At 48.4% G+C, this 19,791-nt stretch overlaps 1 protein-coding gene across 7 annotated transcripts in view; it reads right to left on the reverse strand.

The window, feature by feature from the left end:
* CTBP1 (C-terminal binding protein 1) overlaps positions 1 to 19,791 on the reverse strand; it is a 60,198-nt gene that overhangs the window by 10,243 nt on the left and 30,164 nt on the right. For all 7 annotated transcript variants that reach the window (XM_077930723.1, XM_077930722.1, XM_077930727.1 and 4 more), the window contains 4 exons: positions 16,356 to 16,510; positions 4,582 to 4,726; positions 2,435 to 2,641; positions 416 to 630 (listed from right to left, as the gene is read on the reverse strand). In XM_077930723.1, the coding sequence (XP_077786849.1) occupies positions 416 to 630; positions 2,435 to 2,641; positions 4,582 to 4,726; positions 16,356 to 16,510 (722 nt within the window). The remainder of the gene's footprint in view (positions 1 to 415; positions 631 to 2,434; positions 2,642 to 4,581; positions 4,727 to 16,355; positions 16,511 to 19,791) is intronic.

Raw genomic sequence — 19,791 nt, forward strand, 5'->3', positions numbered from 1 at the left:
TAAATTGGGATGGGAACGCTTGTGAGTATTAGCACTGAACACAAGGGGGCAGTAGCCACTTAATCTACGAATTGAGATGTGCAGAAATTTTATCAGAAGGCAACTTTTCAGTTCATGAGTAAACAAAGATCCACGTGATTAAACTGCAGTGGTAGGATGTGACATTTCTTCACCAAGTAGAACCTATTACTAGGACAGAAGGCAGACAAAATTGATACCTGGTTGCATGGCAGAACCGCTCGCCTCTCAATATACACTGTAACAATATATCTGCAATATGGCGATGACATCTTTGGTCTGCCTCGCAAGGCTGTTGTAAGTATCTCTAAGGCGATGTTGGTGACGTGCTTAGAACACACAAAAATTGCTATGTAAATGTTAACTCTTATTGTCACTGACATTATCCGAAACGTACCTGTTTAATGGTGAAGTCGTTAATAAGGTGATGGTTGTGTTCGTTTAGGCTGCAGTGGAGGGTGACGCAGTCGCTGTGAAACAACAAATCCTGCAAAGTCGTCACCCGCTGAAGTCCAAGAGCACGTTCCATGCCATCTGAGAGGTACGGGTCGTAGAAAATGACATTGAAGCCAAAGGCTTTTGCACGTAGTGCAACCGCTTGACCAACTCGTCCTGCGGGGAGGGGGAGAATTTTTTTGTCTTGCAACAAATATTGTTGAGGGCAGGTATAAAGCAACCCATCCATTCATGCAGATGGGGCTTGGATGCAATGTTAAACTACCGTATTTTTCGCTCTATAAGACGCACCAGACCACAAGACGCACCTGGTTTTTGGAGGAGGAAAACAAGAAAAAAATATATTCTGAATCTCAGAAGCCAGAACAGCAAGAGGGATCACTGTGCAGTGAGAGCAGCAATCCCTCTTGCTGTTCTGGCTTCTGGGATAGCTGTGCGGCCTGCATTCGCTCCATAAGACGCACACACATTTCCCCTTACTTTTTAGGAGGGAAAAAGTGAGTCTTATAAGGAAAAGGTTTTGCTTCTGCTTTCAATTAACCATGGTTTATTATCATTATCCCCAAAGCTGAATCTTAAATATGGTTTAGGACAGTGTTTCTCAATTGTGGGTCCCACCTGCGGCTAAGCTGGCTGAGGATATTGTCCAACAACATTTGGTGACCCAAAGCTGAAGAACACTGGTTTAGCAGAATCGTAAACCAAGGTTTAATGTTTGCTTCTTTCCCTAAACCATAGTTAAGAATATCCAGTTTATCTGGGTCCAAGGATAACACGTGGCCATAATTAGTTGCAAAACCTTCCTATCTACTCCTCCTCATGGTTGCAGAGGAAGAAGAGAAGGGAGCTCACAAAGCAGAGGGCCATTCATATTATGCTAAGCCATAGTTTAGTGTTACATCAGAATGAGGTCGCAGAGTACGTACACAGTAGTCCAACTTAAAGAGTTCTAATGAAACATGGAGAAGAGAAATTTCCAGTTCCATTAGGAAAACATCACTGTTACTCTTCCACCAGTCCCCAGACTTTGTGTAGGCTCTCGCCCACTATGGTTCAACAAACTTGTTTCTGCTACGGAGTGACAGAGCGGTTCTGGTACATTTTAGAAATGAACTACTGAGCAGGATGGGACGCGGGTGGCGCTGTGGGTTAAACCACAGAGCCTAGGACTTGCCGATCAGAAGGTCGGCGGTTCGAATCCCCGTGATGGGGTGAGCTCCCGTTGCTCGGTCCCTGCTCCTGCCAACCTAGCAGTTCGAAAGCACGTCAAAGTGCAAGTAGATAAATAGGTACCTCTATGGCAGGAAGGTAAATGGCATTTCCGTGAGCTGCTCTGGTTCACCAGAAGCGGCTTAGTCATGCTGGCCACATGACCCGGAAAAACTGTCTGCGGACAAACGCCAGCTCCCTCGGCCGATAAAGCGAGATGAGCGCCGCAACCCCAGAGTCGTCCGCGACTGGACCTAATGGTCAGGGGTCCCTTTACCTTACTGAGCAAAATACAGTGGTATCTCGGTTTACAAACTTAATCAGTTCCTTAGGTCTGTTCTGAAACCAAATCCGTTCTTAAACTGAGGTACACTTTCCCTAATGAGGCCTCCCGCTGCCGGTGCCCTTCCACCATTCGGTTTCCATTTGTAGACCGAGGTAAAGTTCACGAACAGGAACACTACTTCCGGTTTTGCGGAGTTCGTAAACCGAATCGTTTGTAAATAGGGCTGTTCATAAACCGAGGTACCACTGCAGAGGGGTAGATATCTGGTCCTGGTAATGCAGACAATAGGTTTGGAGCATCTTAGGGCACTAGCTAACCCAGGGCAGCGATTCTAAATAGGATACCATCATCGCTAGCAGTTTGTTAGGGTCCCGATTAGCCTTAAGCCACAATAGTGGATGCATTTAACTAACAAACAGACTTGATCTTCCAAGAGCAGAGAGCAGGACAACAGGGTGGGCCTACCTAACCCAATAATGCCCAGGGTCTCCCCTCGGATTCTTGCAGCCCCAGAAGCCACTTCCCGGATCTGCTCCACGCTCTGCACCCTCGTGCCTTCTCGCAAGGCCTGATGAAGCCAGGTGGTTCGTCTGTACAGGTTCAAGATGTGGCACATTGTAGAGTCTGCTGTCTCTTCCACGGATGCAGCCGGAACATTGCACACTGCAATCCCTTAAATAATAATTAGAAAAAACCACAATGTGTTGAATCCTAGGGTGGCTCCAGAATGCCACGGAATCCCCCCCCCCCCCAGTATCTTTATGAATTCAACCAGCCCCTGGCCCTCAGAGATGTCGGAAAGACATATACTATTAAGCACCTAAAGCAGGCATAGGCAAACTCGGCCCTCCAGATGTTTTGGGACTACAGTGGTGCCCCGCAAGACGAATGCCTCGCAAGACGAAAAACGCGCTAGACGAAAGGGTTTTCCGTTTTTTGAGTCGTTCCGCAAGACGAATTTCCCTATGGGCTTGCTTCGCAAGACGAAACGTCTTGCGAGTTCTTGCGAGTTTGTTTCCTTTTTCTTAAAGCCGCTAAGCCGTTAATAGCCGCTAAGCCGCTAATAGCCGTGCTTCGCAAGACGAAAAAACCGCAAGACGAAGAGACCCGCGGAACGGATTAATTTCGTCTTGCGAGGCACCACTGTACAATTCCCATCATCCCTGACCACTGGTCCAGTTAGCTAGGGATGATGGGAGTTGTAGTCCCAAAACAGCTGGAGGGCCGAGTTTGCCTATGCCTGACCTAAAGCAAGACCATGCACCTTTCCAACGATTAAAAAATGGACAGTCCCCACCTGCTGCTTCAACCATCTAAAACAAGTCATGCATCAGAAAAGCGCAAGAGAAATAGAGGGGTTGTGGAATAAACTCTTGCTTTGGGTAGGGCAGGGGAGAGTGGAGCTGGATGTCAGCAGTTGCTCCAGGGATGGGACCAAGGCTCACTTGCCAGAATGTAGTTTCTAGAATGCTCCAAGGTTGTGATCCAGGTGTGTAGCTGACCTGTGGTCCTCCAGACCTGGGCTGGCACCAATGGTCAGCATGCTCAGGCATCTGCTGAGGGCTCCAGAACCCTCCATGACGTGGGGCGGTGAGGAGCTGGGAGTCATGGAGGTGGCATGGAGGATGCCTTGCCCAAGAGCCCTTCAAAACCCAGAGCCAACACTGCTCCAGATCACAGAGTTTGGAAGGAACCACAAGGATCATTTAGTTCAATCCCCCAGAGTGCAAGAATCTTTGGCCCAATGTGGGGCTCAAACATACAGCCCTGGGTTAAGAATCTCATGCTTGGTCCTGTATACCTGAAGAAGCGTCTCCACCCCCATCGTTCTGCCCGGACACTGAGGTCCAGCACCGAGGGCCTTCTGGGGGTTCCCTCGCTGCAAGAAGCCAAGTTACAGGGAACCAGGCAGAGGGCCTTCTCGGTAGTGGCACCCACCCTGTGGAACGCCCTCCCATCAGATGTCAAAGAGATAAACAACTACCAGACTTTTAGAAGACATCTGAAGGCAGCCCTGTTTAGGGAAGTTTTTAATGTTTAATAGGTTATTGTATTTTAATATTCTGTTGGAAGCCGCCCAGAGTGGCTGGGGAAACCCAGCCAGATGGGTAGGGTGTAAATACAGTGGTGCCTCGGGTTAAGTACTTAATTCGTTCCAGGGGTCCGTTCTTAACCTGAAACTGTTCTTAACCTGAAGCACCACTTTAGCTAATGGGGCCAACTGGAGTACCCTTACTTGAGTTACAGTGGTACCTCGGGTTAAGTACTTAATTCGTTCCGGAGGTCCGTTCATAACCTGAAACTGTTCTTAACCTGAAGCACCACTGCAGCTAATGGAGCCTCCCGCTGCTGCCACCCCACCGGAGCACGATTTCTGTTCTCATCCTGAAGCAAAGTTCTTAACCTGAGGTACTATTTCTGGGTTAGCGGAGTCTGTAACCTGAAGCGTATGTAACCTGAAGTGTATGTAACCCAAGGTACCACTGTATTAACTTAATTTCAAATACAGAGTACCACAATTAAGTGCAACCTACAAACACGTCAGCAAGGTCTGAACACCAACCCCCTTGGGCTTCTACATAAAATTTCACAGACGTGAATTAACAACATACCTAAATCGCCAGCAGATTTAATATCAATGTTATCAAAACCACTTCCAATTCTAACGATTATTCGAAGTGCTTTAAACTTCTCCAGGTCTTCACGGGTTAAAGTGATGGTGTGGTACATCAGGGCACCCACTGCTTCATTTAGTACCTGGAAAACAAAGGCAGACACAATTCAGTTACGTTCTCAACATGCCCTCCAGAATCCCAATTCCTGCGGTACACGCCTCCAATAGTCTGGTCATCTCTCAAGGGAGAATTTCAAGGTGCAGTTGCAGCAGAGTGGGTAGCAAAATGATTGCCTGAGACTTACTGTTCACAAATGCTACTATATTTTGCTAGTTCCCCCTGGGAGGTGAGAGGGACGCGGGTGGTGCTGTGGGTTAAACCACAGAGCCTAGGACTTGCCGATCAGAAGGTCGGCGGTTCGAATCCCCGCGACGGGGTGAGCTCCCGTTGCTCGGTCCCTGCTCCTGCCAACCTAGCAGTTCGAAAGCACGTCAAAGTGCAAGTAGATAAATAGGTACCACTCCGGCAGGAAGGTAAACGGCGTTTCCGTGTGCTGTTCTGGTTCGCCAGAAGCGGCTTAGTCATGCTGGCCACATGACCCGGAAGCTGTACGCCGGCTCCCTCGGCCAATAAAGCGAGATGAGCGCCGCAACCCCAGAGTTGGCCACGACTGGACCTAATGGTCAGGGGTCCCTTTACCTTTTACCTGGGAGGTGCACCAGGCAGGAACAAGGTCTATGGAATGGGCAGAGAGTGGGTGCAATAACCCAGGAGCATCAATGGCATGTCGCTGCATACACCCATAATAAAATGGCAGGCTGAACGGGCCCTTGCTTATTATTCATTGTTAATCACAAGTAACACCGAAGCGTAAGAGTTTAGCCAACGGCTGAACGCATTCTCAGCCCTGAGACTTCAATGGGGAAACCAGGCTGCAACGCAATGTGCTCATACACGTCATACACTCTCTGAATGCAATGGCGCTTACTTCTGAAGAGACAGCGTACAGGATTGTACACTTACTTTCTTTGTGCTGCTTTAACCTGGCAAAATAGGGACGCGGGTGGCGCTGTGGGTTAAACCACAGAGCCTAGGGCTTGCCGATCAGAAGGTCGGCGGTTCGAATCCCCGTGACGGTGTGAGCTCCCATTGCTCAGTCCCTGCTCCTGCCAACCTAGCAGTTCGAAAGCACGTCAAATTGCAAGTAAATAAATAGGTACCGCTCCAGCGGGAAGGTAAACGGCGTTTCTGTGCGCTGCTCTGGTTCGCCAGAAGCGGCTTAGGCATGCTGGCCACATGACCCGGAAGCTGTACGCCGGCTCCCTCAGCCAACACAGCGAGATGAGCGCCGCAACCCCAGAGTCGGCCACGACTGGACCTAATGGTCAGGGGTCCCTTTACCTTTACCTTTAACCTGGCAAAATACCATGGATTAAGATGTTATGTACTTGGTAATCTGACTGCTCTGGACCCGGTGCCCACCAACAGTCTGAGGTTTCGTTTTTAGCATCATGGCAAATCTCAAGCCATTTATCAGGTTTCACTGAACTTGAGTGTACCCTAGTTGTTTAAGGCAAGAAAAAAGCCTTTGGGGAAATAAGGCAAAATAATAATAATAATAATAATAATAATAATTTATTATTTATATCCCGCCCATCTGGCTGAGTTTCCCCAGCCACTCTGGGCGGCTCCCAATCAGTGTTAAAAACAGTACAGCGTTACATATTAAAAACTTCCCTGAACAGGGCTGCCTTAAGATGTCTTCTGAATATCAAGTGATTATTTATCTCTTTGACATCTAATGGGAGGGCGTTCCACAGGGCGGGCGCCACTACTGAGAAGGCCCTCTGTCTGGTTCCCTGTAGCCTCACTTCTCGCAATGAGGGAACCGCCAGAAGGCCCTCGGCGCTGGACCTCAGTGTCCGGGCTTTATGATGGGGGTGGAGACGCTCCTTCAGGTATACAGGACCGAGGCCGTTTAGGGCTTTAAAGGTCAGCACCAACACTTTGAATCGTGCTCGGAAACGTACTGGGAGCCAATGCAGGTCTCTCAGGACCGGTGTTATATGGTCCCGGCGGCCACTCCCAGTCACCAGTCTAGCTGCCGCGTTCTGGATTAATTGCAGTTTCCGGGTCACCTTCAAAGGTAGCCCCACGTAGAGCGCGTTGCAGTAGTCCAAGCGTGAGATAACTAGAGCATGCACCACTCTGGCGAGACAGTTTGCGGGCAGGTAGGGTCTTAGCCTGCGTACCAGGTGGAGCTGGTAGACAGCTGCCCTGGACACAGAGTTAACCTGCGCCTCCATGGACAGCTGTGAGTCCAAAATGACTCCCAGGCTACGCACCTGGTCCTTTAGGGGCACAGTTACCCCATTCAAGACCAGGGAATCCCCCACACCAACCCGCTCCCTGTCCCCCAAAAACAGTACTTCTGTCTTGTCAGGATTCAACCTCAGTCTGTTAGTCTGTTAGCCGCCATCCATCCTCCAACCGCCTCCAGGCACTCACACAGGACCTTCACCGCCTTCACTGGTTCTGATTTAAAGGAGAGGTAGAGCTGGGTGTCATCTGCGTACTGATGAACACTCAGTCCAAACCCCCTGATGACCTCGGTCCAGAAGGATGTTATGGTCGATGGTGTCAAAGGCCGCTGAGAGATCCAGCAGAACTAGGAAACAGCTCTCACCTTTATCCCTAGCCCGCCGGAGATCATCAACCAGCGCGACCAAGGCAGTTTCAGTTCCATGGTGAGACCTGAATCCCGATTGGAAGGGATCCAAATGGTCCGTTTCCTCCAGGCGTGCTTGGAGTTGTTCAGCAACCACCCGCTCAATCACCTTGCCCAAGAATGGCAGATTTGAGACTGGGCGATAGTTGGCCAAATTGGCCGGGTCTAAAGATGTTTTTTTAAGAAGCGGTTTAATGACCGCCTCTTTCAGCGGGTCTGGGAAGACTCCCTCACAGAGGGAAGCATTCACCACCCCGCAGAGCCCATCGCCCAGCCCTTCCCGGCTCGCTTTTATCAGCCAGGATGGGCAAGGATCAAGGAGACAGGTGGTCGGTTTCACTTTTCCAAGCAGCCTGTCCACATCCTCGGAGGTAACAGACTGGAATTGATCCCATGTAACAGGACCAGACAGAACTCTAGCACTCTCCCGCCCTGGCCCTGCTCCCACGGTGGAGTCTACCTCCTTCTGAATCTGAGCGATTTTATCTGCAAAAAACTTTGCAAAAGCATTGCAGGAGATCTTGGGGTCCCTACCAGGCCCCGGTGGTACAGGTGGTTCCGATAGATTGCGAACCACCTGAAAAAGTCTCCTGCTGCTGTTTTCTGCAGATGCTATGGAGGCGGCGAAGAAGGCCCTCTTCGCCGTCGCCATTGCCACTTGGTAGGCTCGACGTTGAGCTCTAGCCCGTGTCCGGTCTGATTCAGAATGAGTTTTCCGCCACCGGCGCTCTAGCCGTCTCAACGATTGTTTCATCACCCTCAGCTCCGGGGAAAACCACGGGGCTGTCCGGGCTCCATGCAATCGGAGAGGGCGCTTCGGAGCCAGACAGTCAATAGCCCTGGTTAACTCCGCATTCCAGCGTGCCACCAGGGAATCAGCTGAAAGGCCATCAACTTGGGATAAAGCATCCCCTACCACTCTCTGGAAGCCAATTGGATCCATTAAGTGGCGGGGGCGGACCATCCGAATTGGTCCCACCTCCCTGCAGAGGGGAAGGGTTGCGGAGAAGTCCAGTTGCACCAGGAAGTGATCTGACCATGGCACTTCTTTTGTTTCGCTTTTAGTTAGTGTCAGATCACCAACATCCATAGAGGTGAACACCAAGTCTAAGGCATGTCCATGGCGATGAGTTGGGCCAAACTTATTCAGGGACAGCCCCATGGAGGCCATGCTTTCCACGAAGTCCCGAGCGGCCCCTTGTCAGGTCGTGTCGGCATGGATGTTAAAATCCCCCAGGACAACCAAGCTAGTTGTCTCCAGGAGCATATCCGCCACGACCTGAAGCAGCTCGGGCAGGGAATCCTTGGTGCAGCGGGGAGGTCGGTACACCAGTAGGAATCCTGTACTGCCCCTATTGCCCAACTTCCAAAACATGCACTCAGAGAACTGGGTCTTTCCAATAGGACGCCTGGTGCAGACTAATGACTTCCTAAAAATCACTGCAACCCCCCCTCCCCGCCCACATGACCTGGGTTGCTGTGCGTAAGAGAAACCTGGTGGGCAAGCAGCGGCAAGGACAGGCCCATCTGCTTCATCCAACCAGGTCTCTGTCACACATGCCAGGTCAAATCCTCCATCCACAATCAGGTCGTGGATGGCAGTGGTTTTATTCATCATTGACCTGGCATTGCACAGCAACACTTTCAGGTCATGTGGGTTTCCCTTGCTGATTCCAGTATCCTTCCGGTCAGGACCAGACCTGGAGGCAGGAATAGTCCTCAGACAACGACTAAACCTGCCTCCTCGGTAATGACATGGTCTGGTCTTAGCGTAACTCCTCCTCCTACCCATGATCACTGAGATCGGTTGTCCCAGTGCATCCCCCCCTGTGGAACATGCCCCAGCCATTTTGTTTGCTGGGACCCACTCCCAGGCAGCCCTGACCCCACCCCTTAAAAAGCAAAATACAAACTATATAATAATTTAACAGAATAATAATAATAATAATAATAATAATAATAAAACAAAACAGAACAAAACAAAGCAAGAAACAATAGCGCTGACTAAATGCTTATCCCTCCCCAAGCAAAAATAAAATAATAAAATAATATAATATTATTAGAAAAAATAGAAAAATAGAGCAAAGCAATGGAAGTGTTTTCTTGTGGAGCTATTAGCACTGTGGAGAACGGTTGTTCCTTTCTGATCCTTTAACTTTTACTAAAAAGCGTAACACAAATAAAACTACCGAAAGGCAGTTCCCATCCCTACGTATCCCACCAGTCCTTCGAAGTAAACTAACTCTAGAGATAGGCATTATGCAAAGAGCTCCAAAGCGAGCCAAGATTTTATGTTCCAAAACATCATCTGGTGTCAATTTATACAAGAGGCATCTAAGGTCAAGAAGAATTTCCCATCAGCTCTCCAATAAGCGGTCGCCTGGCAAAAGCTTCTCTTGCTGTCAATAGTTTCCTTATTTCTCGAAAAGAGTAACAACAACAAAAACACCTCTATAAGGATCAAAATTGCCATAAGCACATCCAGTGGCACAACTGGCACCAATTAGGGTTTTGCCATCTCCCATTCCACCTTGTTTTCATCAAACTGTTGATGCAGCCACTGACACCATCGACCATAACATCCTTCTGGACCGTCTAGAGGGGCTGGGAGCTGGGGGCACATACAGTGGTTTCGCTCCTTCCTCCTGGGCCGTGTCCAGAAAGTGGTGATGGCGGATGAGTGTCCAGACCCCTGGGCTCTCGCTTGTGGGGTGCCTCAGGGTTCTGTCCTCTCCCCCATGCTTTTCAACATCTATATGCAGCCGCTGGGAGAGATCATCAGGGGATTTGGGCTGGGTGTTCATCAGTATGCAGATGATACCCAGCTCTACCACTCCTTCAAATCAGAACCAGTGAAGGCGGTGAAGGTCCTGCGTGAGTGTCTGGAGGCGGTTGGAGGATGGATGGCGGCTAACAGATTGAGGTTGAATCCTGACAAGACAGAAGTACTGTTTTGGGGGGACAGAGGGCGAGTGGGTGTGGGAGACTCCCTGGTCCTGAATAGGGTAACTGTGCCCCTGAAGGACCAGGTACACAGCCTGGGAGTCATTTTGGACTCACAGCTGTCCATGGAGGCGCAGGTCAATTCTGTGTCCAGGGCAGCTGTTTATCAACTCCACCTGGTACACAGGCTAAGACCCTACCTGCCCGCAGACTGTCTCGCCAGAGTGGTGCATGCTCTAGTTATCTCCCACTTGGACTACTGCAATGCGCTCTACGTGGGGCTACCTTTGAAGGTGACCCGGAAACTGCAATTAATCCAGAATGCGGCAGCTAGACTGGTGACTGGGAGTGGCCGCCGAGACCACATAACACCGGTCCTGAGAGATCTGCATTGGCTCCCAGTACGTTTCCAAGCACAATTCAAAGTGTTGGTGCTGACCTTTAAAGCCCTAAACGGCCTCAGTCCTGGATACCTGAAGGAGCGTCTCCACCCCCATCGTTCAGCCCGGACACTGAGGTCCAGCGCCGAGGGCCTTCTGGCGGTTCCCTCACTGCGAGACGTGAGGTTACAGGGAACCAGACAGAGGGCCTTCTCAGTAGTGGCGCCCACCCTGTGGAACACCCTCCCTTCAGATGTGAAGGAAATAAGCAGCAATGCTATCTTCAAAAGACATCTGAAGGCAGCCCTGTTCAGGGAAGTTTTTAATATTTAACGCTGTATATTTTTAACACTTGATTGGGAGCCGCCCAGAGTGGCTGGGGAAACTCAGCCAGATGGGCGGGGTATAAATAATTTATTATTATTATTATTATTATTATTATTATTATTATTATTATTATACAGAAGAGATGAATAGGATTGGCTGCTAGGCTTAATGCACACCCATGGCTGCTCTCCATTCTTCAGCAGAAGTTCTCCTTTGCCTCTTATTTTGGCTGTCAACTTTACCTGCACCCAAGAGGCTGAAGAAAGCCTACAGCTTGTTTCAGAAAAGCAAAGGAAAGCATAGCATGGGAGCTCCCCCAAAATATAAACTCTTTCCCCCCAGGGACTCCCACCCAGCGGGACGTGCATTAAAGGAGCACTTTACAAATCAATCGTATCTTCTGCACAGGCCTCCTTTCTTCACATTTTAGCCCTAAGCTTCCAGATGGCTCACTAAAAGCTCTTGAGATGGCGCACAAAACACATGAAAATAATGTACCATATTAAGGGCAGTGCTTTGGGGGGGGGGGAGGTGCCAGTCCTCACATTTTGATAAATTATAAAATGCCTCTCTTCCCTTCCCTACTGAACTTGTGACAAACGTTTAATTAAAATGTGGATAATAAAAATCAAAAATACGAAATAAAAACCCAAATGGTTAACATTTTACGCACCGTGTTTATTGCTTTGAATCATAAAGAATTAAAAAGTGTGAATAGTGCCAAGGGCACCGGTCACAAAAAGGCCACTGCGGGATGTGTCTTCTGTGAAGGCAAAGCATTGCACAAAATTAGAGAGTTGCTACTGATTGCCTTCACCCAATCTCATGTTTACCATGGGAAGTCAGTGCTATGTCCTGTGTTTGTGACAATCACACAATATTGATTTTCTAAACACACAGTGAATCCTGAGTGCTCACTGGAAGGACAGATCCTGAAGCTGAGGCTCCAATACTTTGGCCACCTCATGAGAAGACTCCCTGGAAAAGACCCTGATGTTGGGAAAGATGGAGGGCACAAGGAGAAGGGGACGACAGAGGACGAGATGGTGGGACAGTGTTCTTGAAGCTACCAGCATGAGTTTGACCAAACTGCGGGAGGCAGTGGAAGACAGGAGAGCCTGGCGTGCTCTGGTCCATGGGGTCAAGAAGAGTCGGTCACAACTAAACGACTAAACAACAACAACAAACACACACACATTGGGGGTGGGGGGGGAATAAGCTGTTATTGTCCAATAACAATAGGCAGCATTCACTGGTACCAGGGTAACAGGCAAAGGTAAAGGTAAAGGACCCCTGGATGGTTAAGTCCAGTCAAATGTGACTATGGGGTTGTGGCGTTCATCTCGCTTTACAGGCCGAGGGAGCCGGCATTTGTCCACAGACAGCTTTCTGGGTCATATGGCTTCTTTCCGCTTCTGGCACAACTGAACACCGTGATGTAAGCCAGAGCGCACTGAAACGCCATTTACCTTCCCGCGACAGCAGTGCCTATTTATCTACTTGCACTGGTGTGCTTTCGAACTGCTAGGTTAGCAGGAACTGGGACAGAGCAACGGGAGCTCACTCCATCACAGGGATGCGAACCGCCAACCTTCCGTTCGGCAAGCCCAAGAGGCTCAGTGGTTTAGACTACAGCGCCACCCATACCCCTAGGGCAATAATATATTGTCATTAACATATCAAAGCTATCACATGCTGTAGCCATGGGTGATCTCGCCCAGAAGCTCCATACGAATATTGGCCCTCTGCCACCTATGGCCTTTGCTATTCCGCCACTCTCAGCCGTCCCAAAGTCTACCACTTCCTGAAAGCAATGGGTTGCAACATTCTAGAGACTTGTAATGAAATCTGACCAAAGCTTTTTTAACATTTTTGAACCCAGCTCCTCTGTAGGCCATGAGTCGCATGTAGGAAAGGGTTGTTGTTGTTTAGTCCTGTCCGACTCTTCGTGACCCCATGGACCAGAGCACGCCAGGCACTCCTGTCTTCCACTGCCTCCTGCAGTTTGGTCAAGCTCATGCTGGTAGCTTCGAGAACACTGTCCAACCATCTCGTCCTCCGTCGTCCCCTTCTCCTTGTGGCCTCCATCTTTCCCAACATCAGGGTCTTTTCCAGGGAGTCTTCTCTTCTCATGAGGTGGCCAAAGTATTGGAGCCTCAGCTTCAGGATCTGTCCTTCCAGTGAACACTCAGGGCTGATTTCCTTCAGAATGGATAGGTTTGATCTTCTTGCAGTCCATGGGACTCTCAAGGGTCTCCTCCAGCACCAGAATTCAAAAGCATCAATTCTTTGGCGATCAGGAAAGGGTATTTAGCAGCAACCGTGTTAGTGGACCTGAAAGTGAGTCTATTGTCTACACCCCAGCATTGCAGGGGGTTGGTCTAGACGGGATTCCTTCCAACTCTACAATTCTACGACTTTGAAGCAGCATCTTGTCTGAAAAGCCCTGATTCCCTGCACACACACCCCTGCCCGCCCAAATAAAAAAGCTAGGTAGGAGAAATAGCGCAGTGCTGAACATTCTCCCTTCACTGAATTAGGAAACTGAATGTGCTTATCTTCAGGAAAAATGAGGTCTGACCTATGGTAACCTTGGATTTAAAGGTCAGTCGCCCATATTGGAGTGGAAACATTTGAGTGTTTCTGACGAGCTATAATCTGAAGCAAGTTATCCTGTGAGATGCTGCCAACATCTCTGGTGAAATCTTCCATCTATTAGAGGAAACAAACCTGACATTTCTCTGAAAAGGTCAGCCATTAGCAGTTTATAGAAATTACACTAATTTATTTGGTGGGGAACCATTTTTTTTTTATTTTTATGAGACTTCACAGATAGATCCGGATCTATAGTTCAATACTAGTTCAAATTTATTCTGCAGAGACACTGGCCATTTCTGTGTTGGGCTGTTCCAAAAAGCAAATGTTTAGCGTTCTTACAACACATTTTATATGTTTAAAAAAATGTACACTGTACCAATAGCCTCTAAGAAACGCTCTGCAAGGCCAGCATTGCTATAAATCGGGATGGGTCTTATTTTCAGCCTGAGGGCAACTGTCTTCCTCAAAGGCAAGCTTCTGGGAGTTGCAGGCTAGTGGTGAGCAGTGCCAAAGGCAAAAAAAGGAACACAGAGGGACCATGCGGCACTGATATTTGCAGAGTGGGCTATATTCCAGCCACACAGGAGTCATAGGTTTATAAACACAAAACCCCATTTCCATCCTCTATCCTCCATCCAAGCAAGTAAGGTAAAGGTAAAGGGACCCCTGACCATTAGGTCCAGTCGTGGCCGACTCTAGGGTTGCGGTGCTCATCTCGCTTTATTGGCCGAGGGAGCCGGCTTACAGCTTCCAGGTCATGTGGCCAGCATGACTAAGCCGCTTCTGGCGAACCAGAGCAGTGCATGGAAACGGCGTTTACCTTCCTGCCAGAGTGGTACCTATTTATCTACTTGCACCTGACGTGCTTTCAAACTGCTTGCACTTGACGTGCTTTCAAACTGCTAGGTTGGCAGGAGCAGGGACCGAGCAATGGGAGCTCACCCCGTTGCGGGGATTCGAACCGCCAACCTTCTGATTGGCAAGTCCTAGGCTCTGTGGTTTAACCCACAGTGCCACCCGCGTCCCTTTTATCCAGGCAAGTAAGAGGCCCTAATCACAGTTCAGGAATGCATTCCAGGCAAGCAAACGCACTACAAGAGGGTGCTGAGAGTGGCTGTGGCCTGAGGAGAGTTGAGAAGAATAGAACAGAATAGAATTTATTATTTATACCCCGCCCATCTGGCCGGGTTTCCCCAGCCACCCTGGGCGGCTTCCAGCAAAGCATTAAAATACAGTAGTCTGTTAAACATTAAAAACTTCCCTAAAGAGGGCTGCCTTCAGATGTCTTCTAAAAATCTGGTAGTTGTTCTTCTCTTTGACATCTGGTGGGAGGGCGTTCCACAGGGCGGGTGCCACTACCAAGAAGGCCCTCTGCCTGGTTCCCTGTAACCGAGAAGGCCAGGAACTGGTACAGAGGGGGGCATTTGGCCTCTGGTTCCCCGTCCCTGAAATCATTCAAGCACATACATGGCTCTTGGAAGACCTAGAGGGATCATCAACAAAGCAGACTTTCTGGTTTTGCACTCATAACCCCTAGCTCAGTTTAGAACCCTTCTCCTGTTATTGTTGCAACTGGTGGGAGCAACCACCAAACCATTCAACAAGGAAAGAGAGCACCTGGTATTGGCAGCTCGTAGCCAGGGCTGGCTTCCCCAGTCTGAAAGGGCATGCCACCACAGCCAGGATATCTGAGAGTCCTAAATATTTACAGTTGTACCTTGGATCTCGAATGCCTTGGTACTCGAACATTTTGTCTCCCAAACACCTGGAAGTGACTGTTCCGGTTTGCAAACTATTTTTGGAAGCCAAACGTCTGACAGGGCTTCCGCAGCTTCCGATTGGCTGCAGGAGCTTCCTGCAGCCAACCAGAAGCCGCACTTTGGTTTCCGAACGTTTCGGAAGTCGAACGGACTCCCGGAAAGGATTCCGTTCGACTTCCAAGGTACGACTGTATTAGTTAAGCTTAAGGTCAGGCTTCCTCAACCTCAGCCCTCCATATGTTTTGAGACTACAATTCCCAGCATCCCTGACCACTGGTCCTGCTAGCTAGGGATCATGGGAGTTGTAGGTCAAAAACATCTGGAAGGCCAAGGCTGAGGAAGCCTGCTTAAGGTTGTTGTTGTTTTTTACCATTTTAGAGATTTGCCAGGATGGACACAGTGCACTTCTAACCAGGGCTGTATACTCCTCTGCGCATTATCTGTAAAACAGCTTGCCATTTCAGATTATCCTTTTAGGTGCTGCACAGAAAATGGGGAAAGTGGTAGTGCTACATGGTGTTCACAATACCGTATTTTTCGCTCTATAGGACACACTTTTCCCCCTCCAAAAACGAAGGAGAAATGTGTGTGCGTCTTATGGAGCAAATGCAGGCTCCTTGGCTTCAGCAATAGCAACGCGAAGCCTCCGAAGCGCAGAGGGAGAGCTCCCCCCAAGCTCCGGAGGCTTTGCATTGCTTTTGCTGCGCTCTGGGGGCTTCAGGCAGCTATCCGCAAGCCTTCAGAGTGCAGCAGGAGTTCCCGCTGAGCTCCGAAGGCTTGCGGATAGCCGTCTGAAGAGTGAGAGGGGTCAGTGCGCACCGATCCCTCTTGCTCTCCAGGATTCACTTCGCTGGAGAGGCGCTGCACAGTTTCCCCCCTCTGCTCCGTTTCTCCTGCCGCTTCACTGAAGGGGCACTGAGCAGAGAGGGGGAGAATTCCCCCCCCCCCGTTCTCCCCCTCCTATGGTCCAGTGTGTCCTATAGAGCGAAAAATACGGTACTTAGACGGGTAATTTAAATAAATGTTCAGCTGCACCTTTTCATGAATTTCTTGCGTGGACTGTGCATCGCAAAATGCAACAGTGGCAACGTCCTTCAGGATTGGCATTTCCACTGTGCAGTCTCGGCCATCCAGCAGTGCTACCAAGGGACGCGGGTGCATGGGCCCATTCATGATTGGTGGTCGAATGCCTGAAACAAAAAGGGGAAACGGTGTTTTATACACATGCGAAGTAACATCTCCAAGTGAAATACTGTAAACAAAATATCTTTCTTGAACAGCTTACGGGTCATCAGAAGCAATGACCAGGGTTGGCAGAGAGACTGAATTCTGACTAGCTGAAGTGAAGAAAAAAGGTACAGTGTTACCTCGGGTTAAGTACCCGGGGGTCCGTACTTAACCTGAAACTGTTCTTAACCTGAAGCACCACTTTAGCTAATGGGGCCTCCCGCTGCCGCCCCGTCGCTGGAGCACGATTTCTGTTCTCATCCTGAAGCAAAGTTCTTATCCTGAGGTAATATTTCTGGGTTAGCGGAGTCTGTAACCTGAGGTACCACTGTATTTAGTCGCTGGCAGACCTTTAAAAGCGACTTCTTGTGAAGCCATATAAGAAAATGGAAATAATAGAATCACCTCAAATCCCAGACTATGTACTTCAGAATAGTGAAACTGCAAAGACACGATACAAAGAGGCACCAAGAATATTCTCTTGTTGTACTTATTACATGTATAGAGCCACTCGCCCCCAATGCCGGATTTACGTAAAGTGGACGCTCGTGTTGCGAACGTGATCCGTGCAGGAGGCACATTCGCAACCCGCAGCATCCGCAACCTGCAGCGCCATGTCTGCATGCGAGCAGGTTGCGATTCGGCACTTCTGCGCATAGCGCGATTTAGCGATTCTGCACATGCGCGAGCGCCAAAACCCGGAAGTAACCCATTCCGGTACTTCCGGGTTTCGGCGTGTCCATAACCCAAAAACGCGCAACCTGAAGCGTCTGTAACCTGAGGTATGACTGTATAACCTAAACAAGCTATAGCTTAGGGCCCCACTCTCTAGGGGGTCAGAAAAAATTTAAAGGAAAAAAACCCTGGATGTACATTTCCAAAATATAAGATAAAAAACAAATAAAATTACTTTGATAAAAGTAATACAAAAGTACTTTGATATTTTGTTCTAAGCAAATGGCTTTAGATACCTATTAGGTCCATAAATTACCATATAGCATATACCGTATTTTTTGCTCTATAGTACGTACCTGACCATGGGACGCACCTTGTTTTAGAGGGGGAGAACAAGGAAAAAAAATTCTCCCCCTCTCTGCTCAGCGCCCCTTCAGCGAAGCGGCAGGAGAAACGGAGCCCCTTCCAGTCTTGCTCTCCAGGCTTCAGCGAAAGCAACGCGAAGCCTCCGGAGCGCGGAGGGAGCTCTCCCTCTGTACTTCGGTGGCTTTGTGTTGCTATCGCTGAAGCAAAGGAGCCTGCATTTGCTCCATAGGACGCACACACAATTCCCCTTAATTTTTGGAGGGGAAAAGGTGCGTCCTATAGAGCGAAAAATACGGTATTCAACACAAAAAACAGAGGCAATTTGTTGTTGACAAAGGACAGCTGGACATAATAAAGGGCCCCATTACCTTCAGTAGCTTAGGGCCCCATCAAACCTAAACCCAGCCCTGTTCTCCCCAACACCTGGAGAAGTAAAAATTCCCTTCAGGTGACTAGACATTGAAACATTGCCCATAATGGCACATGCGGGCAAGCAGGCTAGGGACTTGGGTGGACTTATTTACAAGCCTCGCAATAAAGAGATGCTTCAGCTCTTGTAAATGATATTTTAGTAGGATTCCTGTCTTGAGAGATTACCTAGTCGTTATTTAACACTCACTGCCCTCCCCCAAAACCCACAGACATACTTTGCCGCACAATAAGCTGGCATACATGACAGAATGAAGAAAAACGAATAACCAAAGAGGACAATTGGTGATATTCCTGTTTGTGGTTATATTACATTTAATTAGTGAAGACTATTCACTTTAAAAGCTTCATTTTGAATTCTTATGACCAGAGGGGAGATTTTCCTGCAGTGCCATAACGCACTGATCTGTGGCACTACGATATAAAACCAGCCTAATTAAATAAGAACAAAATTTATTTTGCTTATTTGTAAAAAGAAAGAAAGAACACTCCAGGCACAAGCGGTTTTATGAGTCTTCTACAATCACACTCTGATTGGGGAAAAGCAGGTATGGTTGATGAAGCTTACGGAACCAGAGGCAACAGATGGTCAGAACCAGCACCGCACCCAACCATGTCCAACTTTCCCAATTTCATTGAGCTCCTGAGAATAACAGAATCATAGAACTGTAGAGTTGGAAGGGACCCTGAGGATCATCTAGTCCAACCCCCTGAAATGCAGGAATATGCATCTATCCCATACGGGGATCGAACCTGCAACCTTGGCGTTCTCAGCACCAACCAACTGAGGAAGACACCCATGCACAAATTCAACAGGGCTTTGTTTGTTTTGTTGCTGTTATGTTAATGTTGTTTTATAGATATGAATGCTGTCGTGCTTTGTGAATCTTATACTATGATTTTTGGTGTAACTGTGATGTTTAGCTTATTTTTCAGTTGTTTTGTTAATAGTGTTACGTAAATGGTAATTGTTTTATTTGTGATTTGTGAATGTTTTACTGATGATTTGTTCGGTATTCTATACAATTTATGCTGTATTCGTGATGTTCCATTATGTTATTTTTATCTTTTGTTTCTAAGCTGCTTTGGGATTTATTTGAATAAGAAGCAGCATAGAAATAGAATAATAATAATAATTCTCTGTATTCAGTATATCTAAAGGAGCGTCTCCACCTCCATCGTTCTGACCGGACACTGAGGTCCAGCTCCGAGGGCCTTCTGGCAGTTCCCTCGCAGCAAGAAGCCAAGTTACAGGGAACCAGGCAGAGGGCCTTCTCGGTAGTGGCACCCGCCCTGTGGAACGCCCTCCCACCAGATGTCAAAGAGAACAACAACTACCAGACTTTTAGAAGACATCTGAAGGCAGCCCTGCTTAGGGAAGCTTTTAATGTTTGATGTATTATAGTATTTTAATATTTTTTTTGGAAGCCGCCCAGAGTGGCTGGGGAAGCCCAGCCAGACAGGCAGAGTATAAATAATAAATAAATAAAATAACAACAACAACAACCTCAGCCAGACATGAAGCCAAGTGAGCAGAGGTAATTCCTCAATCTGTCTTTCCCAGAGCTAGGTTTGGGGAATTTTTTCAACATAGTTTCAGTTTCATATAGTGCAAACATGCAATTCTGGGTTAAGCAGAGCTAATCGTGGATTCTTAACGGTGCTTTCGGAACCTAGTTAGCTGCCCAGATTTGACGGCTGTTAAGATACCTGGGCAAACCTTGTAAATGCGATTCGTATTCTGCAATTTGTCATGTTTAGGATGGGCAACACA

The sequence above is a fragment of the Podarcis muralis genome, chromosome 6 (genome assembly GCF_964188315.1).
Source record: "Podarcis muralis chromosome 6, rPodMur119.hap1.1, whole genome shotgun sequence".
Classification (NCBI taxonomy): domain Eukaryota; kingdom Metazoa; phylum Chordata; class Lepidosauria; order Squamata; family Lacertidae; genus Podarcis; species Podarcis muralis.